Here is a 21,073-nt window from a genome sequence, read left to right on the forward strand (position 1 = left end):
TCCATGGAAGGTTCCAGATTCTGATTATCTATCTGAATGCCCCATGGAAGTTCCCAGCTCTTGATTTTCTACCTGAATCCCCCATGGAAGTTCCCAGTTCTTGATTATCTACCTGAATCCCCCTTGGAAGTTCCCAGTTCTTGATTATCTACCTGAATCCCCCATGGAAGTTCCCAGTTCTTGATTATCTACCTGAATCCCCCTTGGAAGTTCCCAGTTCTTGATTATCTACCTGAATCCTCAATGGAAGTTCTTTTTTTTATAAATTCTTTATTTTTTCATCTTTTCTTTCCATAGATTTCACATTACATTTCGTTATACATCTACAACTTCTTTAACAGCTATAACAGTCTTATAATATTTCAATCCATACCTCAATTCCACGTCATCCTCCCCCCTCCCTCACCCTTCCCTCCCAGAAAAATAAATAAATAAATATACAAAAAAAAAAAAAAAAAGAAAAAAAATGTTTGAATTTTCACTATAATCCCCCCCCTCACTCCCCCCCCCCCCACCACCACCCGCCTGCTCTATCATATTTCAAAATGTTTCACATCATACTTTCTCTATAATTTAGATATGGAGCCCAGATCTTCTGATATTTCTCATCTTGATCTCTCATTGTCATTGTTAAATTTTCCATTTGTTGGATTTCTGCAATTCTCTGAAACCACTGTGCTCTAGCTGGAGGGTTGCTTTTTTTCCACAGAACCGGGATACATGCCCTTGCTGCTATCAATAAATGTCTCAGCAAAGAATTTTTGAATCTTTCTATTGCCATTGGGATGTCCAGCAGCAGAAAAGTTGCCGGTTTATCTCCCAGGTCAATTCCTGTAATCCTTACAATAGTATCGGCTACCATCTCCCAGAACACTCTAATTTTTGGACATTCCCAAAATATATGTAATAATGTTCCTTCTGCTCCATGACATCTCCAACATGTCTCTGATATCTGGGGGTAAATTTGATGTAACACTTTTGGTGTTCTATACCACCTAGTAAGGATCTTGTATCCCCCTTCTTGATATCTGCTTGCCATCGAGGCCTTTTGATTAAACAACAGCATCTTATCCTTTTGTTCTGGGGAAAACGTAGTCCCTAAATCTCTTTCCCAAGCCTGTAAAAAGGGCAAATCTTGTGAAGTCTCCTGTTCTATTAACATACTATAAAAATAAGACATCAGATGTCTCAGTTCCTCTCCTTTCAAACAGATCTCTTCAAACTCAGTCAATGCCCTTATTTCTACGTATACCTTTGATTTAGATCTAATAAAGGCTTCTAATTGCCTCATTCTGAAAGGGTCTAGTCCTAATGTCATTCCTTTTTCAATATCTTTTTTAGTCATTAACCGATTGCCTACCGAGAAATGACAAATTCTACTCATACCTCTATCTTGTATTGTTTTAAACTTTGGATCTGTCATTCCCGGTAGAAATGCTGGGGTACCAAGGATAGGAAGGAGCGGACTGGGAATTCTTGAAATAGATGTTTTCCTGAATACTCTTTTAGTTATTCGTAATGTCTCCCCTAGTATTGGATGTTTTCTCAGTCCCATTGGTATTTCTGTATCTGGAATCCACACTAATCCTTCCAATGGGATATCTGTCGCTGCTTGTTCTGTCTGTATCCACGGTTTTTCGTTTTTAAGCCTACACCATTCCACTACTCTAGTTAAGTGTGAAGCCTCCTGGTATTTTATTGGATCTGGAAGTCCTATCCCTCCTTTTCCTTTGGGGAGTACTAAAATATCTCGACGTACTCTTGCTGGTTTCCCAGCCCAGATGAACTTCATAAATCTTGATCTAAGATCCTTAAACAAACTTGAAGGGATCTTAATTGGTATAGTTTGAATTATGTATAACAGTCTGGGCATCACATTCATCTTAATAATATTGGTTCTCCCGAACCATGTAAAAATCTCTTTGTCCCATTTTTGAAGATCACTTTTGATCTGTCTTACCAGTGGGATATAGTTAAGTTCGAACAGTTCATTTCGATTTTTTGACATTTTTGTTCCTAAGTAACTTATATATGAATTCGTCCATCTAAAATCAAATTGCGTGGACACTGCTTGCAACTGAGGTGAATCCATCTCTACTCCCATTGCCTCCGATTTTCCATAGTTTATTCTAAAGTTGGATATTTTCCCATATTCTCGTAGCTCCGTTAGTAAAGATGGGAGAGATGTAATTGGGGACGTTACAAAAAAGATCAAATCATCTGCATAAGCTGCCAACTTCTGATCTTCATTTTTTATTTTTACCCCCCTGATATCCACATTGGCACGTATTTTCCTTAAAAAAGGTTCTATTGTCAAAATGAATATCAGGGGTGAGAGGGGACATCCCTGGCGTGTTCCATTTAAAATGGAGAATGGCTCTGATAATCTGTCATTCACTTTCACCCTAGCACTTGGTTTTGAATATAAGTTTAGGATCCATCTCAGCATCCCCTCCTCAATGGAAGTTCTCAGTTGTTGATTATCTATTTGGAAACCCCATGGAAGGTCTCAGTTCTTGATTATGTACCTTAATCCCCCCATGGAAGTTGCCAGGTCTTAATTATGTACCTGAATTTCCCATGGAACATCCCAGTTCTTTATTATCAACCTGAATCCCCCATGGAAGGTCCCAGTTATTGATTATGCACCTGAATCTTCCATGGAAGGTCCACATTCTTGATTATATACCTGAATCCCCCATGGAAGTTCCCAATTTTTGATTATCTACTTTGATCCCCCATGGAAGTTCCCAGTTCTTGATTATGTACCTGAATCCCCCATTGAAGGTTCCAGTTCTTGATTATGTACCAGGAATCTCCCATAGAAGTTCCCAGTTCTTGATTATCTACCTTAATCCCCCATGGAAGGTCCTAGTTCTTCATCATCTACCTGAATCCCCCACGGGAGTTGCCAGTTCTTGATTATCTACCCGAATTCTCCACGGAAAGTCCCAGTTCTTGATTATGTACCTTAATCCCTGTCAGAAACCATGAAACAGACTGAGACAGAACTACAATCAAATCACACTTGTTTATTATAAAAATAAAAAGGTAAATAGAAAAAAAGCATAGTCAAGCATAGCCAGAGTCCTGTAGCCAGATCAGGTAGTCAGCCAGTCCAAAGTTCATTAACCAGATCGGGTAATCAGCCAGGCCAGAAGTCAGGGATCCAAGGAGAGCAACCGCAAGCAGGATAAGAAGCCAGGTGTGATGTCAGTAAGCCAGTCTTGAAACAAACAGCAGGAGATGGTTCCCTGTGATGTGACCACGCGAAGGCAAATGAAAAATTGAACAGGAAGGCTTTAAATAGGCAGGTCAGACGAGCATCATCGGGAACAGCTGGTAACTGTGGAAAGAGAAGAGAGCTGGCAATTAGTCGACAGCTGAGCGGCCAGCCCAGAAGAGGAAGGGCTAAGCCAACCCTGACAATCCCCAATGGAAGTTCCCAGTTCTTGATTATGTACCTGAATCTCCCATGGAACGTCTCAGTTCTTTATTATCAACGTGAATACCCCATCGAAGGTCCCAGTTCTTGATTATGTACCTGAATCCTTTATGTAAGATCCCAGTTCTTGATTATGTACCTGAATCCTACATGGAAGGTACCAGTTCTTGAATATGTACCTTAATCCCCCATGGAAGTTCCCAGTTCTTGATTATGTACCTGAATCCCCCATGGAAGTTACCAGTTCTTGATTATCTATCTGCATCCCTCACGGAAGGTCCCAGTTCTTGATTATGTACCTGAATCCCCCATGGAAGATCCCAGTTCTTGATTATCTACCTTTATGTAAGATTCCAGTTCCTGATTATGTACCTGAATCCCCCATGGAAGGTCCCAGTTCTTTATTATGTACCTGAATGCCCCATGGAAGTTCCCAGTTCTTGATTATCTACCTTAATCCCTCACAGAAGGTCCTAGTTCTTGATTATGTACCTGAATCCCCTATGGAAGGTCCCAGTTCTTGATTATCTACCTGAATCCTCCATGGAAGGTTCTAGATTCTGATTATCTATCTGAATGCCCCATGGAAGTTCCCAGCTCTTGATTTTCTACCTGAATCCCCAATGGAAGTTCCCAGTTCTTGATTATGGAATGTCCCAGTTCTTTATTATCAAGCTGAATCCCCCATGGAAGGTCCCAATTCTGAATTATGTACCTGAATCCTCCATGGAAGTTCCCAGTTCTCGATTATCTACCTGAATCCCTCATGGAAGTTCCCAGTTCTTGATTATCTGCCCGCAACCCCCACGGAAAGTCCCAGTTCTTGATTATCTATCTGAATCCCCCATGGCAGTTCCCAGTTCTTGATTATCTGCCTGAATCCTGCATGGAAGGTCCCAGTTTTTGATTATCTACCTGAATTTTCCATGGAAGGTCCCATTTCTTGATTATGTACCTTAATCCCCAATGGAAGGTCCCAGTTCTTGATTATGTACCTGAAACCCCCATGGAAGATCCCAGTTCTTGATTATGTACCTTAATCCCCAAATGGAAGTTCCCAGTTCTTGATTATCTACCTGAATCCCCCATGGAAGGTCCCAATGTTTCATTATGTACCTGAATCCCCCATGGAACGTCCCAGTTATTTATTATCATACTGAATCCCCCACAGAAGGTCCCAGTTCTTTATTATGTACCTGAATGCACTATGGAAGGTTCCAGTTCTTGATCATGTACCTGAATCTCCCGTGGAATGTCCCAGTTCTTTATTATCAACCTGAATCCCCCATGGAAGGTCCCGATTCTGAATTATGTACCTGAATCCTCCAGGGAAGTTCCCAGTCCTTGATTATATACCTGAATCCTCCATGGAAGTTCCCAGTTCTTGATTATCTGCCCGCATCCCCCATAGAAAGTCCCAGTTCTTGATTATCTACCTGAATCCCCTACGGGAGTTCCCAGTTCTTGATTATCTGCCTGAATCCTTCATGGAAGGTGCCAGTTTTTGATTATCTACCTGAATTTTCCATGGAAGGTCCCATTTCTGATTATGTACCTTAATCCCCAATGGAAGTTCCCAGTTCTTGATTATGTACCTGAATGTCCCATGGAAGGTCCCAGTTCTTGATTATATACCTGAATCCTCCATGAAAGAGCCCCGTTTTTGATTATGTAGCTGAAACCCCCATGGAACGTCCCAGTTTTTCATTATGTAGCTGACACCCCCATGGAACATCCCAGTTCTTTATTATCAAACTGAATCTCCCCACAGAAGGTCCCTATGCTCTATCATTCAACCCCCCCTCCCCCCAAGTCCATTTGCCATTACTTGTCATCAGCCTAAATCTCCCCTGGCCAGTCCCCATTGTCAACTACAGTCCCTGTTCCTTGTCACTCACCTCCCCCACCACTCCTTTCCCTCCATAGCCAGTCCCCTTTCTCTGTGATCTGCCCCAATACCATCCATTTGTTTATATTACAACATCCACTATCCTGAAATCTCATGTGTGATGGTCCTCAAAGCTATTTCGCTGCCAGTGAAATTCTTATTGTAGGGAATGTCTGTTACTTGGCCTCAGGTTCTGTGCTGAGAGAATTGGGTGAGCAGGGGGACAGGATATATGGGATTGGCCCTATAACACTCTGTCTGCCATGGTGATCAGCAGTCAGAGGATGAGCACAGGGTCACATCTACAATGGCAGCCACAAGCTCCTGTTTTCCTCTATGTAGGAGATGTAGCTGTAATTCCATCCAATCACAGGAAAAGGGGGCAGATGTACCGTCAACTGCCCTAAAGAAGTGCTATCACCATGGTAACCAGCCACCTACCCGCCTCCTCAGTTACCATGACACCAGCCCCTTTCACCCAACTTGGTTCTTCCCAGCTCCCCCTCCAGGCTGTGTGAGATGGTACGGCCCCTCACAGGGGTTACGTACCCTCGCTGTGTCTCTCTCCACCTCCCTATATATGGTCAATGAGCTCAGCTGCCGTACAGGACAGCCCCAGCCAGGACTTCCAGTTGCTTATTGGCCGCTCTCTCCCACAGGACCCTCCCCTTCATTCATCAGCTTCATCTTTTTCCATTGGTCTCAGTCCCCTAATCCCCGCCCCTTGCCCTCTGTCATTGGATGTCTTTAGGCTGGTCCCGCCCTGCAGCGACACCCAGCCGGGGAATGTGACGTGGGTGTGTGGGAGCGTGCACGTAGTGGTGTAGACGGGAGCGTGCACGGAGGGTGGAGGCGGAGAGGCGGCAGACCGGAGAGTGGTAATGCGGAGAGGAGAATGTGTGCTATGTATTATGGGTGGAGAATATCTGTGTATTTATATACACTGGGGGAGGGGAGGATACACTGTATATGACAGGCACAGAGCCCCCCATGTACTATAGATGGAGGGGTCTCCTGTGTATATATAGTCTATGGGGGAGGGGAATGTCAATTATAGGGAATACCCCCAATGTGCTATGTATGGGGGAGGGGAGGTATAATGTGTCACCTGCAAACACTCCCCCCATACTGCTAACTGACACCACACTGACCTACCGTGTGTGACTGACCGTGGTCATCTCTGTTTAGGGGGCGATCATCTCCTGTGCCCGCCTGTCATCTGTCGCCCCTCCTGTGCCCGCCATCTGTGCCTGCCTGTTGCCTGTGCCCGCCTGTTATTTGTCAACTGTCGCCGGTGCCCGTCCGTCAACTGTCGCCGGTGCCCGCCCGTCAACTGTCGCTGGTACCCGCCCGTCATCTGTCGCCCCTCCTGTGTCCGTCATCTGTCGCCCCTCCTGTGCCCGCCTGTCATCTGCTGCCTACGCCCCCGAGCCTACCTGTCACCTGCCCCCCATGCCTGCCTGTCATTTGTCACCTGCAGCCCCCGTGCCTCCTTGTCATTTGTCACCTGCACCCCTGTGCCCGTCTGTTGCCTGCCCCCTGTGCCAGCCTGTCATCTGTTGCCTGCCCCCCCCGGCCGCTTGTCCACCCCCATTTGCCTGTCTGTCATCTATCGCCTGCCCCCCCTTTTTGCTCGTCTGTCATCTGTCGCCTATCTCCCTCCTGTGCCCGTCTATCATCTGTACCCTGTCTTATTTCTCTACTTACCCTCTCACCTCTCATCCTTTATTCTGCCCAGTCTGTCTATTCGGCTACGTGCCTGAACTCTCTATCATCTGCCTGATCTGTCTACTCATCATTAATCATCTGCCTACTCCTCATTAACCACTTTACCCCCTTCCTGACCAGAGCACTTTTTTGCAATTCGGCACTGCGTCGCTTTAACTGACAATTGCGCTGTCGTGCGACATGGTTCCCAAACAAAATTGTCGTCCTTTTTTCCCCACAAATAGAGCTTTCTTTTGGTTGTATTTGATCACCTCTGCGGTTTTTATTTTTTGCGCTATAAACAAAAAACTAGCGACAATTTTCAAAAAAACACATTATTTTTTGTTAAAATAAAATTTCTCCCAAATATATAACACATTTTTTTTCCCCCTCAGTTTAGGCCGATACGTATTCTTCTACATATTTTTGGTAATTAACCACTTGCTTACTGGGCACTTAAACCCCCCTCAGTCCCAGACCAATTTTCAGCTTTCAGCGCTGATGCACTTTGAATGACAATTGCGCGGGCATACAACACTGTACCCAAATGAAATTTTTATCATTTTTTTCCCACAAATAGAGCTTTCTTTTGGTGGTATTTAGTTACAGCTCGGAGTTTTATTTTTTGCTAAACAAACAAAAAAAGATGCAAAAAAATAAAAATAAAAAATCATGTTTTAATAGTTTGTTATACAATTTTGCAAACGGGTCATTTTTCTCCTTCATTGAAGTGCGCTGATTAGGCGGCACTGATGGCTGCATTGGTGGGCACTGATGGGCTGCATTGGTGGGCACTGATGGGCTGCATTGGTGGGCACTGATGGGCTGCATTGGTGGGCACTGATGGGCTGCATTGGTGGGCACTGATGGGCTGCATTGGTGGGCACTGATGGGCTGCATTGGTGGGCACTGATGGGCTGCATTGGTGGGCACTGATGGGCTGCATTGGTGGGCACTGATGGGCTGCATTGGTGGGCACTGATGGGCTGCATTGGTGGGCACTGATGGGCTGCATTGGTGGGCACTGATGGGCTGCATTGGTGGGCACTGATGGGCTGCATTGGTGGGCACTGATGGGCTGCATTGATGGGCACTGATGGGCTGCATTGGTGGGCACTGATGGGCTGCATTGGTGGGCACTGATGGGCTGCATTGGTGGGCACTGATGGGCTGCATTGGTGGGCACTGATGGGCTGCATTGGTGGGCACTGATGGGCTGCATTGGTGGGCACTGATGGGCTGCATTGGTGGGCACTGATGGGCTGCATTGGTGGGCACTGATGGGCTGCATTGGTGGGCACTGATGGGCTGCATTGGTGGGCACTGATGGGCTGCATTGGTGGGCACTGATGGGCTGCATTGGTGGGCACTGATGGGCTGCATTGGTGGGCACTGATGGGCTGCATTGGTGGGCACTGATGGGCTGCATTGGTGGGCACTGATGGGCTGCATTGGTGGGCACTGATGGGCTGCATTGGTGGGCACTGATGGGCTGCATTGGTGGGCACTGATGGGCTGCATTGGTGGGCACTGATGGGCTGCATTGGTGGGCACTGATGGGCTGCATTGGTGGGCACTGATGGGCTGCATTGGTGGGCACTGATAGGCTGCACTGGTGGGCACTGATAGGCATAGTTAAGGCGGCACTAATAGGCACAGATAAGGCGGCACCGATCGGCACAGATAAGGCGGCACTGATGGGCAAAGATGGGCACAGATAAGATGGCATGGATGGGTGGCACGGATAAGTGGCACGGATGGGCACTGATAGGTACCACTGATAGATGGGACTGATGGGCACTGATAGGTGGCACTGATAGGTGGCTCTGATAGGTGGCACTGATGGGCGGCACTGCTGGGCACTGATGGGCGGCACTGCTGGGCACTGATGGGCGGCACTGGGGTGCAGCACCTTTGCGGCAGATTGTGGGCACTGTGGGTGGCACTGTTGGTGGCACTGCTGGATGGCACTGTGGGTGGCATTGTGGGTGGCACTGGGTGGCGCTGGGGGCACTGCTGGGTGGCACTGATGGGGGGCACTTACTTTCATTCAGGATGGCACTGCGGTGGGCAGGTGGGCACTGGCAGGGGGCAGGTGGTCAGCTGTATTGCTGGCCGTGATCGGGACTGATGTCCCGATCACGGCCGCCGGTGATCGGCTTTTTTTTTCTCTCCTCGCGCTGTCAGCGCGAGGAGGAATAATAGCCGATTACCGGCTCCGTTCTGTCACATGATCAGCTGTCATTGGCTGACAGCTGATCACGTGATAAGGGGTCGGGATCGATCCCTTACACGGATCGGTGATCAGGCGAGTCTCATGGACTCGCCGATCACAGAGCGCGCCGCGCGCGCCCCTCAGGGGGCGCGCAGGCCGCTCGTAACCAGGACGACGTCAATAGACGTAGTCCTGGAAATGTAGGTCCGCGCTAATGCCGTCATTTGGCAATAGCGCGGATCTCAAGTGGTTAAAAAAAAAAAAAATCCCAATAAGCGTTTATTGATTGGTTTGTGCAAAAGTTATAGCCGATCTGATCTGTCTACTCCTCATTAATCTACCCGTTATTTAGAGCTGCACGATTTTTCCTTTAGAATAAAGATCACGATTCTCATGGTGTAACATCATCTTTCACGTTATACGAATATATTGGGCTAACTGTACTGTTTAGTTTTTTATTTTTTTCATTAAAGTTTATTATTACCCCAAAAATTGCATTTGAAAGACCGCTGGACAAATACAGTGCGACATAAAAAATGTCACATGGGGTTCCAAGTAATTTTCTAGCAAAAAAAAAAGTACTGATTTTAAATTGTATACAAATGTCAGAAAAAGGTTTAGTCTTTAAGTGGTTAAACCGTCTCTTATTTACAGACTGAAGTTCATCCCTTTTTGATCTAAGGTCTCATTCACACCAAAAAAAAATACTCCAGATCCGTTCCGGATGTGTTTCTGCATGCATTTTTTTTATGCATTTCCAGGTGCATTCCAGGTGATTTTTTTTTTTTTTTTTTTTTTTCTTTTTTTTTGCTCTTCTTTCCTGTTTTTTTTCCCCCCACTGTACTAGGGTCTGGTACATTTTGGATGCAGTTTACTGCGTTCCAATCTGAAACTTAAAGCGGAGGTCCACCCTAAAGTGGACCTTCTGCTCATCGGAACCCTCCCCCCCTCCGGCGCCACAATTGGCACCTTTCAGGGGGGAGGGGGGTGCAGATACCTGTACAGTACAGGTATCTGCACCCACTTCCGGGATAGCTCTCTGCGGAAAGGGGCGTAGATTACGCCCCTTTCCGCAAGTGCCCCGCTGCCTGCTGGGAAACACACAGATCCCAGAGGCAGCAGGGACCATCCTTATTGCACAGCGCGACTCGCGCATGCGCAGTAGGGAACTGGGAAATGAAGCCGAAAGGCTCCATTTCCTGATTCCCATACCCAAGATGGCGGCGGCTAGAGATCGGCTTCGGGTGCTGACATCGCGGGCGCGCTGGACAGGTAAGTGTCACTATTTTAAAAGTCAGCAGCTGCTGTATTTGTAGCTGCTGGCTTTAAAAAAAAAAAAAAAAAAAAAAACGCGGAGTCCCGGCGGACTCCTGCTTTAAAAGCCCCAGAACTGACCTCACTGGTGTGAACTATCCCATTGGAAACCATATAACCTGCTTTCCATGCTTTTTTGATGCAGAACAAAAATGCACTGGACTGCATGTGGTGTGAGCTGGCCCTATAAGAACAAAATGTTACAATATTTCTCTTTATCTCTGCCCAAGCGATATTGTGATAAACTTAGCAGGAGGCTGCCTGCACTTTTTTGTCTGCCGTGAGCAAAGAACGGCTCTGGACTGAATCGAGGAAAAGCGGTTTTAAGATCGTGAGTTTGAATTGCGATCTTGATCCTTTAATTATTAATCGTACAGCTCTACTGTTATTAGTAACCTACCCACCTGTCACTTGTCTGATCTGCCTGCCTACCACCTGTCTGTCATGTGGTTTGTTTATTTTATTTTTTTTGCTGTGTCTGGCTACTTATCATATGTCACATCTCTGCTCTTTTTGCCCATCATCTGTCACTTATGTGTGCTTGTTTCCTATCTGATCTGTCTACCTATCATTTGTCTTATATAGAAAACTGAGCCAGTCTCTGAACCAGAGGAGCTTGCACTCTAATATCCCCACAGTCACACACTATTAAAGTGGCTGTAAACCCTTACAAACCACTTTGACCTACAGGTAAGCCTAGATTAAGGCATACCAGTAGGTCCAAGAAATATCTCCTAAACCTACACGGTTTAGGAGATATTTACCTGAAGACAGCCACCGCTGTCTACGGCGCACTGGGTAAGTCGCAGATCGCGGCGATATGCCGCGAGTGTCGGCTCCCGTGCGCATGCGCGGGAGTGACGTCATCGCTGTTCCGGTGAATCACAGCACCGGAGCAGCGAGACCCACCAAGAAGATGGACACTCGGAACTACAGGGGACAGCGGTGACTTCGCTGGCTTCTGTGTCAGGTAAGTGACACATAATGGACTACTATGCGATGCATAGTAATCCATTATGCTTTACCTTTGCAGGGAATCAAAGAGGAAGTAAACTCATCAGGGTTTACTTCCTCTTTAATAATAATTTTATAGCTCTGACATATACTGCAGTGCTGTACAGAGATCACTGAACAAGTCACATCAGTCTCTGTATCAAAGAAGCTTACACTCTAATGTCCCCCCACAGTCACACTAATAATAATATTATTATACATTTATATAGCTCTGACATATACCACAGTGCTGTACAGAGAATACTGAGCCACTCTCTGCACCAGAGGAGCTTGCACTCTAATCTCTCCCCCCCCCCCCCCCCCCCAACAGTCACACATAATAATAATATTTTTTTATATAGCTCTGACCTATACCGCAGTGCTGTACAGAGAACACTGAGCCAGTCTAATCAGTCTCTGTACCAAAGGAGCTTACACTCTAATGTCCCCCCACAGTCGCTTATTGTTATACATTTATATAGCTCTGACATATATCGCAGTGCTGTACAGAGAATACTGAACCAGTCTAATCAGTCTCAGCACCATAGGAGCTTACACTCTAATGTCCCCCCACAGTCGCACACTATTATTATTATTATACAGTTATATAGCCCTGACATATACCGCAGCACTGTACAGAGATTACTAGCCCAGCCTGTATACAGCACCATACGGCCCTTTCTCCCCCCGGTATCTTATGTCCTTATTTTTGTCCCCTCAGAATCTGTGGACAGCTGTTAGGGACTCGCCATCATGGATGACATTTTCACACAGTGCCGGGAAGGGAACGCGGTGGCGGTACGCTTGTGGTTGGATAATACAGAGAATGACTTGAATCAGGGGTGAGTGACTCTTCACCGGTTTGTAGGACTATTTTTTATATATATTTTTTTTTTTTACATGGTTACTTGCTGACACCCTGCTCCCTTCTCTTCCAGCGATGACCACGGCTTCAGCCCCCTGCACTGGGCCTGTCGAGAGGGCCGCAGTAACATTGTGGACATGCTGATCATGAGAGGAGCGCGGATCAATGTCATGAACCGCGGGGATGACACTCCCCTCCACCTGGCTGCAAGCCACGGCCACCGGGACATTGTGCAGAAGGTGGGTCAGTCATGGATTGTTGTGGGGCTGGAGGCATAAAATGTATCTGAAGTTTTGGATGGAGTAGGGAAAGGGTTAGTACCCCTCTCTGTTTGTTGTTTTTTATTTTTTTCTAGCGTCTGTGTTGCACCGTTGTCAGGTAGTGATTAGAAGAACATAAAAAAAATTTGGGTTGTCGGCAGACAACTGTTCAAGGGAGGGCTTCCTCGATTTGGAGGGATTTCCTCTTGCTTCCTGCTATATCTACTGGGGAAAAAAAGAGAAGGCAAATCTCCCCAATCTATTTATGTCCATCCTGTCCTGAGATTTACACAGTCCTGAGGCAAAACACAGCCTTGCTTTTTCTCCGCTGCAGGACGGGTCTTGTCCCTCTCCCAGCCTATGATTGTTCAGTGAAGAAAAGCAGCAGAGTGATTAGCTCCTCTCTCTGTCATTCCGCTCTCTCCTGCTATCAGCATGTTCTTGCACTGTAGCTCAGCTCTCTTGAAGGGGCTGCTTTTGTGACAATTTCCTACTGGGAGCCAATGTCAATCAGGCAGGGCCAGGCAAAGGGGGAGGTGCGAACGCGTGAGATCACAGGCTGATTACAGGCATGCCATGCCTTATTATGGCATCCTTTTCACCCCAGGGACTCAAACCGACTTCATGTTGTAGGTTTGCGGCTGTGTCTATCCCCCTTGTGCTGCTGTAGTGCATCAGTAGCAATCGCTGTCGGTAAGCGATGTGTGTGTGTGTGGTGATGGAAGATTCGATGGCTCTGCGTCTACCGGCTGGGGAGCTGGAAGTCACACGTTTGTGTATTGATGACGACGACTATTCTTCATTATTTATTTTTTTCAGCTCATTCAGCAGAAGGCGGATGTCAATGCAGTTAACGAACATGGAAATTCTCCCCTGCACTATGCCTGTTTCTGGGGTCAGGACGAAGTCGCTGAGGTGTGTGTGACGGTTGTATGACTGCTGTGTCTGCAGAGAGATCCTGGGGAAAATATATATATATATATATATATATATATATATATATATATATATATATATATATATATATATATATATATATATATATATATATATATATATATATATTTTTTTTTTTTTTTTGCTGACTGATCCTCGTAATGATTCCCCCCCGGCTATACGTAGCGCTCCTGGGGGGAGTTATATAATTTCTCTCATATAGATTACATATATGTATTATTATTTTGGGAAGAGAGGGTTATATATTGTGTTCTATGTGTATACTCTGAGTATTACAGGAGGAGGGAGGATTATATGTTGTATACATACACAGTATATTCCTACTAAGAACCCTTTGGAAGGGAGAGTTTAATTAGGTAGGTATCCTGTGTATGCTATCTGAGTATATACAGTCTATACCAACCCTTCCCAGGAGTGCTCGCTGAGTATACACAGTCTATATACCATTCCCTTTTCCAGATTGGTATATACTCAGTGAGCACTCCTGGTTATGGTTGGTATATAGACTGTATATATTCAGTGAGCACTCCGGGGAAAGTTTTGGCATATAGACTGTATATACTCGATGAGCACTCCTGGGAATGGTTGGTATTTAGACTGTATATACTTGGTGAGCACTGCTGGGAAGGGTTGGTATAGGCCAGTGATGGGAAACCTTGGCACCACAGATGTTTTGGAACTACATTTCCCATGACGCTCAACAATGCTGCAGAGTGCATGAGCATCAAGGGATATGTAGTTCCAAAACATCTGGGGTGCCAAGGTTCGTCATCACTGGTATAGACTGTATATACTCGGTGAGCACTCCTGGGAATGGAGGGTTATATATTATGTGTTTTACATGCACACCTTCTATTCTCGCTGTCAGATGTTCCATAATTTTGCGGCTCTGTTTCCATGCTGCACTATGAGTAGGTTATGCATCGTTATATGTGAGTTCTGCTATGAAGCTGTTCTCAAATAGAGACATTGTTGGGTTTTAGTGGAATTAGGTGTTTTCCAAGTGTACATTTATATTGCCAAAACCAATAGAAACTGGTAACTGATCCAGCAGATTGGAGACAGATGAGGAAGACTGGAACCCCCCCTCCATCATTCTACTTCCATGAGCAGCAGGTGTTCCAGGATGGATGGTGTGTGGAGGCATCCAGGGTTTGTGGTGTTTTGATAGACGTGTAGGAACGGTAAAGCACAGTCACTGTGCTGCACGAACATCAGATAGCAGCATATGCTTCTGATAGGAATAGAGCTCACAGGAGGATTTGTAAGCACTGTGTTCAGGGGATGGAAACACAGATGTCAAACTGGCGGCCCTCCAGCTGTTGCGGAGCTACAAGTCCCATGAGACATTGCAAGGCTGACAATTAAAACCATAACTCCCACAGGCAGAGGCATGATGGGGTTTATAGTCCCGCAACAGCTGGAGGGCAGCGAGCTTGACACCCCTGAACAACTTCTTGTCCATACAGGATTGTTGTCTGCTAATGGAAACCTTTTTATCCTGTAGGATCTGGTGAACAATAATGCACTGATCCATATCTGTAATAAGTATGGAGAGACCCCTCTGGACAAGGCTAAACCTCACCTGAAAGAGCTTCTGCGGGGTGCGTACCATTCAAAGTCTCTCTGTGTGCATGGTGTGATGTTATATGCTGTATTCTTACCTCTAATGTTATCTGCAGACCGGGCTGAGAAGATGGGCCAAACTATGAATAGAATTCCTTATAAAGACAGTTTCTGGAAAGGAACCACCAGGACCCGACCACGTGAGAACCACATTACTGTTGTCTTTAGACCCCAAGAACTCTCTTCACACCTCCACCTATCTGTACCCACCCTTCTCCATCCAGTACTTCCAATATACCCAGTTCAGCTTCACTTCTCTACCATCCACACTACATCCCTTACCACCAGCTTAACTTCTCTATCACCCACGCCACATCCCTTGCAACCAGCTTCGCTTCTCTACAATCTCTCTTTTTAGCCCCCCCACCACTAAGGCACTTTGTGTGTTCCCTTGAACATAGTTCCTTAGACCCTTCCTGTCACTTGTACCCTCCCCACTACACTCAGCCTCCTACTTGTCTTGCACCGGACTGACAACCTCTTCTCCTCCTTTTTTCTCCCCACTCTTTCTATTCTTGCAGGTAACGGTACTCTTAACAAGCAAGCAGGCGTTGACTTCAAGCAGCTGACCCTCAGCCACAAACTCAACGACAACCAGTCTGGAGAGGTGAGTGTGGCTTAAGGCAGTACTGATCCGTGGCCTGACTGAGCTTCCCCTAATAAAAATGTTATTCCTCTGCTTGTAGTTGTGGAAGGGCCGCTGGCAGGGCAATGACATTGTCATCAAGGTCCTTAAAATACGTGACTGGACTACAAGGAAGAGCCGTGACTTTAATGAAGAGTATCCCAAACTGAGGTGAGGTCTTGCCATCCGAAGACTTTCAGGGGCTGTGATGATCTATTGTCTCCTCTGTGTGCCATAGCACTTATAGTTACTGGTGTGTGTCAGAGTGTCCTACACCAAGCTCATCTCCCTGTACTCCTCATCAGTGCGGAATCTATCAGATGTGTTCTACACTGATCGTATCTCCAGTTATTAGTCTGATATGTGTTGTGTGTCAGGGTTGTCATCAATTGTTGTGGTATTTGGAACTTGGCTCCACTACGGAGCTGTATATTCTGTATGTATTGTATTTTGTGTTATTTCCTTTTGTGTGAAGCATTATGAAATATCTGTCAAGAGAATAGGACAAAATCATAGTACACGCATCTCTACCCATATAGGAGGTAATACCATAGTGCACATCTCTGCCAGTGTAGGAGATACCATCATGATACACCCACCTCTACCAGTATAATGGGTACCGCCATAGTACACCCACCTCTACAAGTATAGAGGGCATGGTCATAGTATGCATATCCCTACCAGTATAGGCGGCATGGTCATAGTACACACACCTCTACCGGTATAGGGGGCATGGTCATAGTACATTCACCTCTACGAGTATAGGGGGGTATGGTTATAGTACATATAACCCTAGCTGTATAGGGGGCATGGTCATTGTACACACACCTCTACCAGTATAGGGGGCATGATCACGGTATGCACACCTACCAGTATAGAGGGCATGGTCATAGTACACCCACCTCTGCCAGTATAGTGGGTACGGTCATGGTACACATAACCCTGCCAGTATAGGGGGCATGATTATAGTACATACAACCCTACCAGTCTAGGGGACACTGTCATAGTACAAATAACCCTGCCAGTATAGGGGGCATGATTATAGTACATACAACCCTACCAGTATAAGGGGCACGGTCATAGTAAGCACAATCCTACCAGTATAGGGGGCATGGTCATAGTACACACAACCCTACCAGTATAGAGGACACAGTCATAGTACATATAACCCTACTAGTATAGGTGACACGGTCATAGTACACACACAACCCTACCAGTATAGAGGGCACGGTCATAATTTATGTACATTCATAGTTTGCGGTTCCATTTGTCTCAGTTCCTCACTGTGCACCCCATGCCGTCTTGTCCTCCTTAGGATATTTTCTCACCCCAATGTCCTTCCAGTTGTGGGTGCATGTCAGTCTCCACCTGCCCCTCATCCTGTGCTCATCACCCATTGGATGCCCTACGGATCTCTGTACAATGTTCTGCATGAGGGAACCAGTGAGTATTGGTTTGGGTAGGTTTGGTTTGGATGCTTGCCTGTTCATAGCTGTTGGGGTCATTACCTGGGTGGGGGGGGGGGGGAGTTTTTATACTTATTTTGGTTGGTCTATTATATTAGCCCAGTCTCTATTGTCATTGGCTGGGGCAGATGGTGAATAATGTTGACTGGGAGGGATGGGGGGTGTGCATACCTGTAGGGATGAGGGGAATCTCTGTGTGTTCAGTCATTATTCCTTATATTTCTGTTTTGTCCACACAGACTTGGTGGTTGACCAGTGCCAGGCGGTCAAGTTTGGCTTGGACATTGCCCGTGGCATGGCGTTTCTTCACACATTAGAGCCTCTTATTCCTCGCCATTACTTGAACAGCCGTAGTGTAATGGTGAGTAGTGTGGAGCCTGTGGCAAAATGTGGCAAAATGCGACAAAGGCCATTGTCCAGATTCTGTCCAATCTCATTATATAATGACCAATCCCATCCTTTTTCTTTTGCTGTTCACATCCCTCAGTAGACCAGTTTTGCAATACGTCCATTCTTCTACTATGCAGATATCACTATATAGATGAACGTAGAATTCTACAGAGGAGTCGATTTCAGTTGTGAAACCATAATGTAATGTCATTGTTCTGCAGATAGATGAAGATATGACGGCTCGTGTCAGTATGGCAGATGTAAAGCTTTCCTTCCAGTGTCCGGGCCGTATGTATTCCCCAGCCTGGATTGCACCAGAAGGTAAAGCACAAAGTCTATTATTCCCTTCCACACTCCTGAACTGTAGAAGACATTTGTCCTAACTGTGCATCTTCCTTCATCTATTTTGTAACCTCTGCAGCTCATTCTCCTCAATCCTCACCAGCCTCTGTTTGTTCTCTTTCTTGATCTCACTGACCTCAGTCTTCCTACTTATGTCCTCCTCTGCTTCCATCTTCCTTGTCTTGTCCTCCTTTTGCCTTTTTGGTGTCCCTCGTCTCGGCCTCCTTGGACCCCCATCTTGCTCTGCTTTTTTTATTTACTGTGTTCTTCCTCTCCAATGATGACCCAGAGTAATTTCTTCTATCATCATCATCTGCTGTTCTCCTCATGTTTTAGCCTTATTTATGCCATTCCTTTTGTTCAACTACTTTTTGCTTGTCTGCCAGTATAGAAAATTCTTCAAACCCATTTTTCTTTTGCCCACCGATGAAACAAAGTCAGTATTCCTGTCCAGTATCAATCGCATATATAAGTGCCCACTCTGTTTTAATATGTCCTGCCAGTTTCAGCACCGAGACCACACCCTACAATTCCAGCTATTACTGTCCATCCTTGGTGACACATATTTCCCATCTATGTCTGCCAGCCTGAACCTCAGTGACCACACACTACAGCACATCTGGGTCTGTCTGACCTCAGAGATCACACCCTACAGCACATCTGGGTCTGTTTAATCTTGTTGACTTCATCCTGCAGCACAACTTTGCCTGCCCTGAACTCAATAAAGCCATATATCCTGTCTGTTTAGAACTACATCATAGGCCCTATTTGTGTCCAATGTCGGTGACCACATCATGCGTCCTATCTAATTTTGATGGACCTCACTGATTACACTAGTTGAACAGATTTTTATATAATAACATTGAACACACACTTTTTTATGTGGTCTTTTCCATGGCCCTCCTATAATCCATTCCTATTTATGCTAAGCAAATTCTATGCAAACCTCATCCTTGTAATTTTTTGTTCTTTTTCCTGAGATAATCAGTCCCAAAGATTGGACGCTGATCTGCATTGCCATTCCTCCTCTTCTTTCTATCTATCCAGCCCTGATTGCTATTCTTCCTAATGCCCAGCTTTGCGCTTTTTCGGGCTCCCAGATTCTGCCACAAATTTGATGAGTATTGAGTTTTTATTGTCTGGAAATGTTTAAAAAAAATGTTTTGGAATAGTCTTCTTTAAAACTTGACGACTGCCCACAGTACATTTTACGTCATTACTTTGATGTTGGCCAATTGTGGGGCGAGAGGGGGCAGGGCCGGGGTTGGGGCTCTGTATCTGAATGGACACGGGGAGCTGTAACTCAGCTCGGGTGCCCCCATAGCAAGCTGCTTGCTGTGGGAGCACAGAAGAGAGAAATCCTCTGGCTTCAGTGGAGAAAAGGGTGATTGTAGATGGGGGGGGTTTAAAGGGCTGCTGATATAGCAGCACATATGATTGACTGATCTCCTCTTCCAGCTCTGCAGAAACGTCCCGAGGACATCAACCGTCGTTCTGCTGACATGTGGAGCTTTGCGGTCCTGCTCTGGGAGCTGGTGACCCGAGAGGTGCCTTTTGCAGATCTCTCGAACATGGAGATTGGTATGAAGGTAAGTGATTGGCTTCCAGTGTAGTGCAGCTCTCAGGGTTTTGGTGGGCATTTGCACATCCTTTCTAACAAACCTATTGTGCTTCAGGTGTCATTGGAAGGCCTGCGCCCCACCATTCCCCCCGGCATCTCTCCACATATCTGTAAACTAATGAAGATCTGTATGAATGAGGACCCTGCTAAGAGGCCAAAGTTTGACATGATCGTTCCCATCCTAGAGAAGATGCAAGATAAATAAACGCGCCAACGTTTATTTTTTATTTTTTTCCACATTGTCCCACCTTGACTTTGCTACACCATCACTATCGCTGTCCAACTGTTCAGAGAATCTGTCTCACTGCTAAGCTGGCACCAAGCAACAGGCGCCCAGCCCTGACAGCTGCATCAGTTACCAAGTGCCTTCTGGGAAACTGACTTGAGAAATGAGTGGACACACGGGAGGAAGCCATATACTGAATACGCTCTTGTCCACAGCTCATAGAGCTTTGTGTACTGTGCAGTGTTACTATAATCCACATTTATCCTAGTGTTACATTTCATTAGGGGGTTCCAGGTCTGGGGCAACTTGCAGGGCATAGGGACCTTGGTTGCTGCACTGGGGGGGATGTTTGTCCATGACATTTCGTAAAAAAAAAAAAAAATATGATCTTGGCTGTGAGGAATACTAATGCCACATTAGTGAGAACAGATTGCCGGGGAAGGTGAGGGTTATTTTGGTTCAAACAGTTGGAAATGAAAAATATATATATATAAATTATCACCGTAGATGCTTAAAAGGCCAGGACTCCTTTTCAGTGTAGTAAGATATTGTCCAGATATTTCAGTGTTTTATTCCCTGTGAGGTTATATTTTATGCCAAAACATGCTTGAAGTGGGAACAGTCCATTATATTTCAGAGGTTTGCGGTTTTTGGACAGGGAAGAGGGACACGGGTCTTATTTTATGTTACTAAGAGCATGATAGACCTTCTCATTGCCTGACCGTGTCTACTAAGTGTCACACTGCTCTTTGGGTTCCGCCCCCAAGGAGCTGAGGAATGTGCCTTTTTGAATTCCTGGTGCTTGGTCATGTGCCTGTGGCAGTGTATTGTGTTGTATTACCCCCCCTCTCTTCATATTGTGCTGCCACACCTTTTATATAGCAAGTGCTCTGCCCATGTATAAATATGTATGTGTATATATTATATCACAGTGTATCACTATAATAACATGTATTATATGTCAGGGGCAGTGGAGAACTGGTGCTTGGATCTGCTCCCCACCCCTGAGGTCCTTCTGTCATTACAGCAGGAGGAGAGAAATGTATTTTTATATATAAATTAACCTTTGCGCACCTTGTGAAAGCTTAATAAATATTATTCTAGATTCCCTAGCCTGGCTGTACTTCATTATA

At 45.7% G+C, this 21,073-nt stretch overlaps 1 protein-coding gene across 1 annotated transcript; it reads left to right on the top strand.

The window, feature by feature from the left end:
- Nucleotides 1–6,081: 6,081 nt before the first annotated feature.
- Nucleotides 6,082–21,045, top strand: ILK (integrin linked kinase). Its single transcript, XM_077451310.1, has 13 exons — nt 6,082–6,211; nt 12,284–12,404; nt 12,501–12,666; nt 13,507–13,602; nt 15,152–15,248; nt 15,327–15,410; nt 15,792–15,877; nt 15,957–16,066; nt 17,211–17,338; nt 17,601–17,722; nt 17,973–18,072; nt 19,552–19,682; nt 19,770–21,045. Exons 2-13 carry the CDS (start codon nt 12,316–12,318, stop codon nt 19,917–19,919), a joined length of 1,359 nt encoding a protein of 452 aa, XP_077307436.1. The 5' UTR covers nt 6,082–6,211; nt 12,284–12,315; the 3' UTR covers nt 19,920–21,045.
- Nucleotides 21,046–21,073: the final 28 nt, after the last annotated feature.

This window comes from Lithobates pipiens, unplaced genomic scaffold, assembly GCF_037356315.1.
Source record: "Lithobates pipiens isolate NorthernLeopardFrog02 unplaced genomic scaffold, aLitPip1_a1.2 Scaffold_23, whole genome shotgun sequence".
NCBI classification, from domain to species: Eukaryota; Metazoa; Chordata; class Amphibia; order Anura; family Ranidae; genus Lithobates; species Lithobates pipiens.

Coding starts and splice junctions, on each gene's coding strand:
- ILK (XM_077451310.1), top strand. CDS start 12,316: ATGGATGACATTTTCACACAGTGCCGGGAAGGGAACGCGGTGGCGGTA. Junction 15,411..15,791: donor AACCACCAGGACCCGACCAC/GTGAGAACCACA, acceptor CTATTCTTGCAG/GTAACGGTACTCTTAACAAG. Junction 17,723..17,972: donor TGAACAGCCGTAGTGTAATG/GTGAGTAGTGTG, acceptor ATTGTTCTGCAG/ATAGATGAAGATATGACGGC.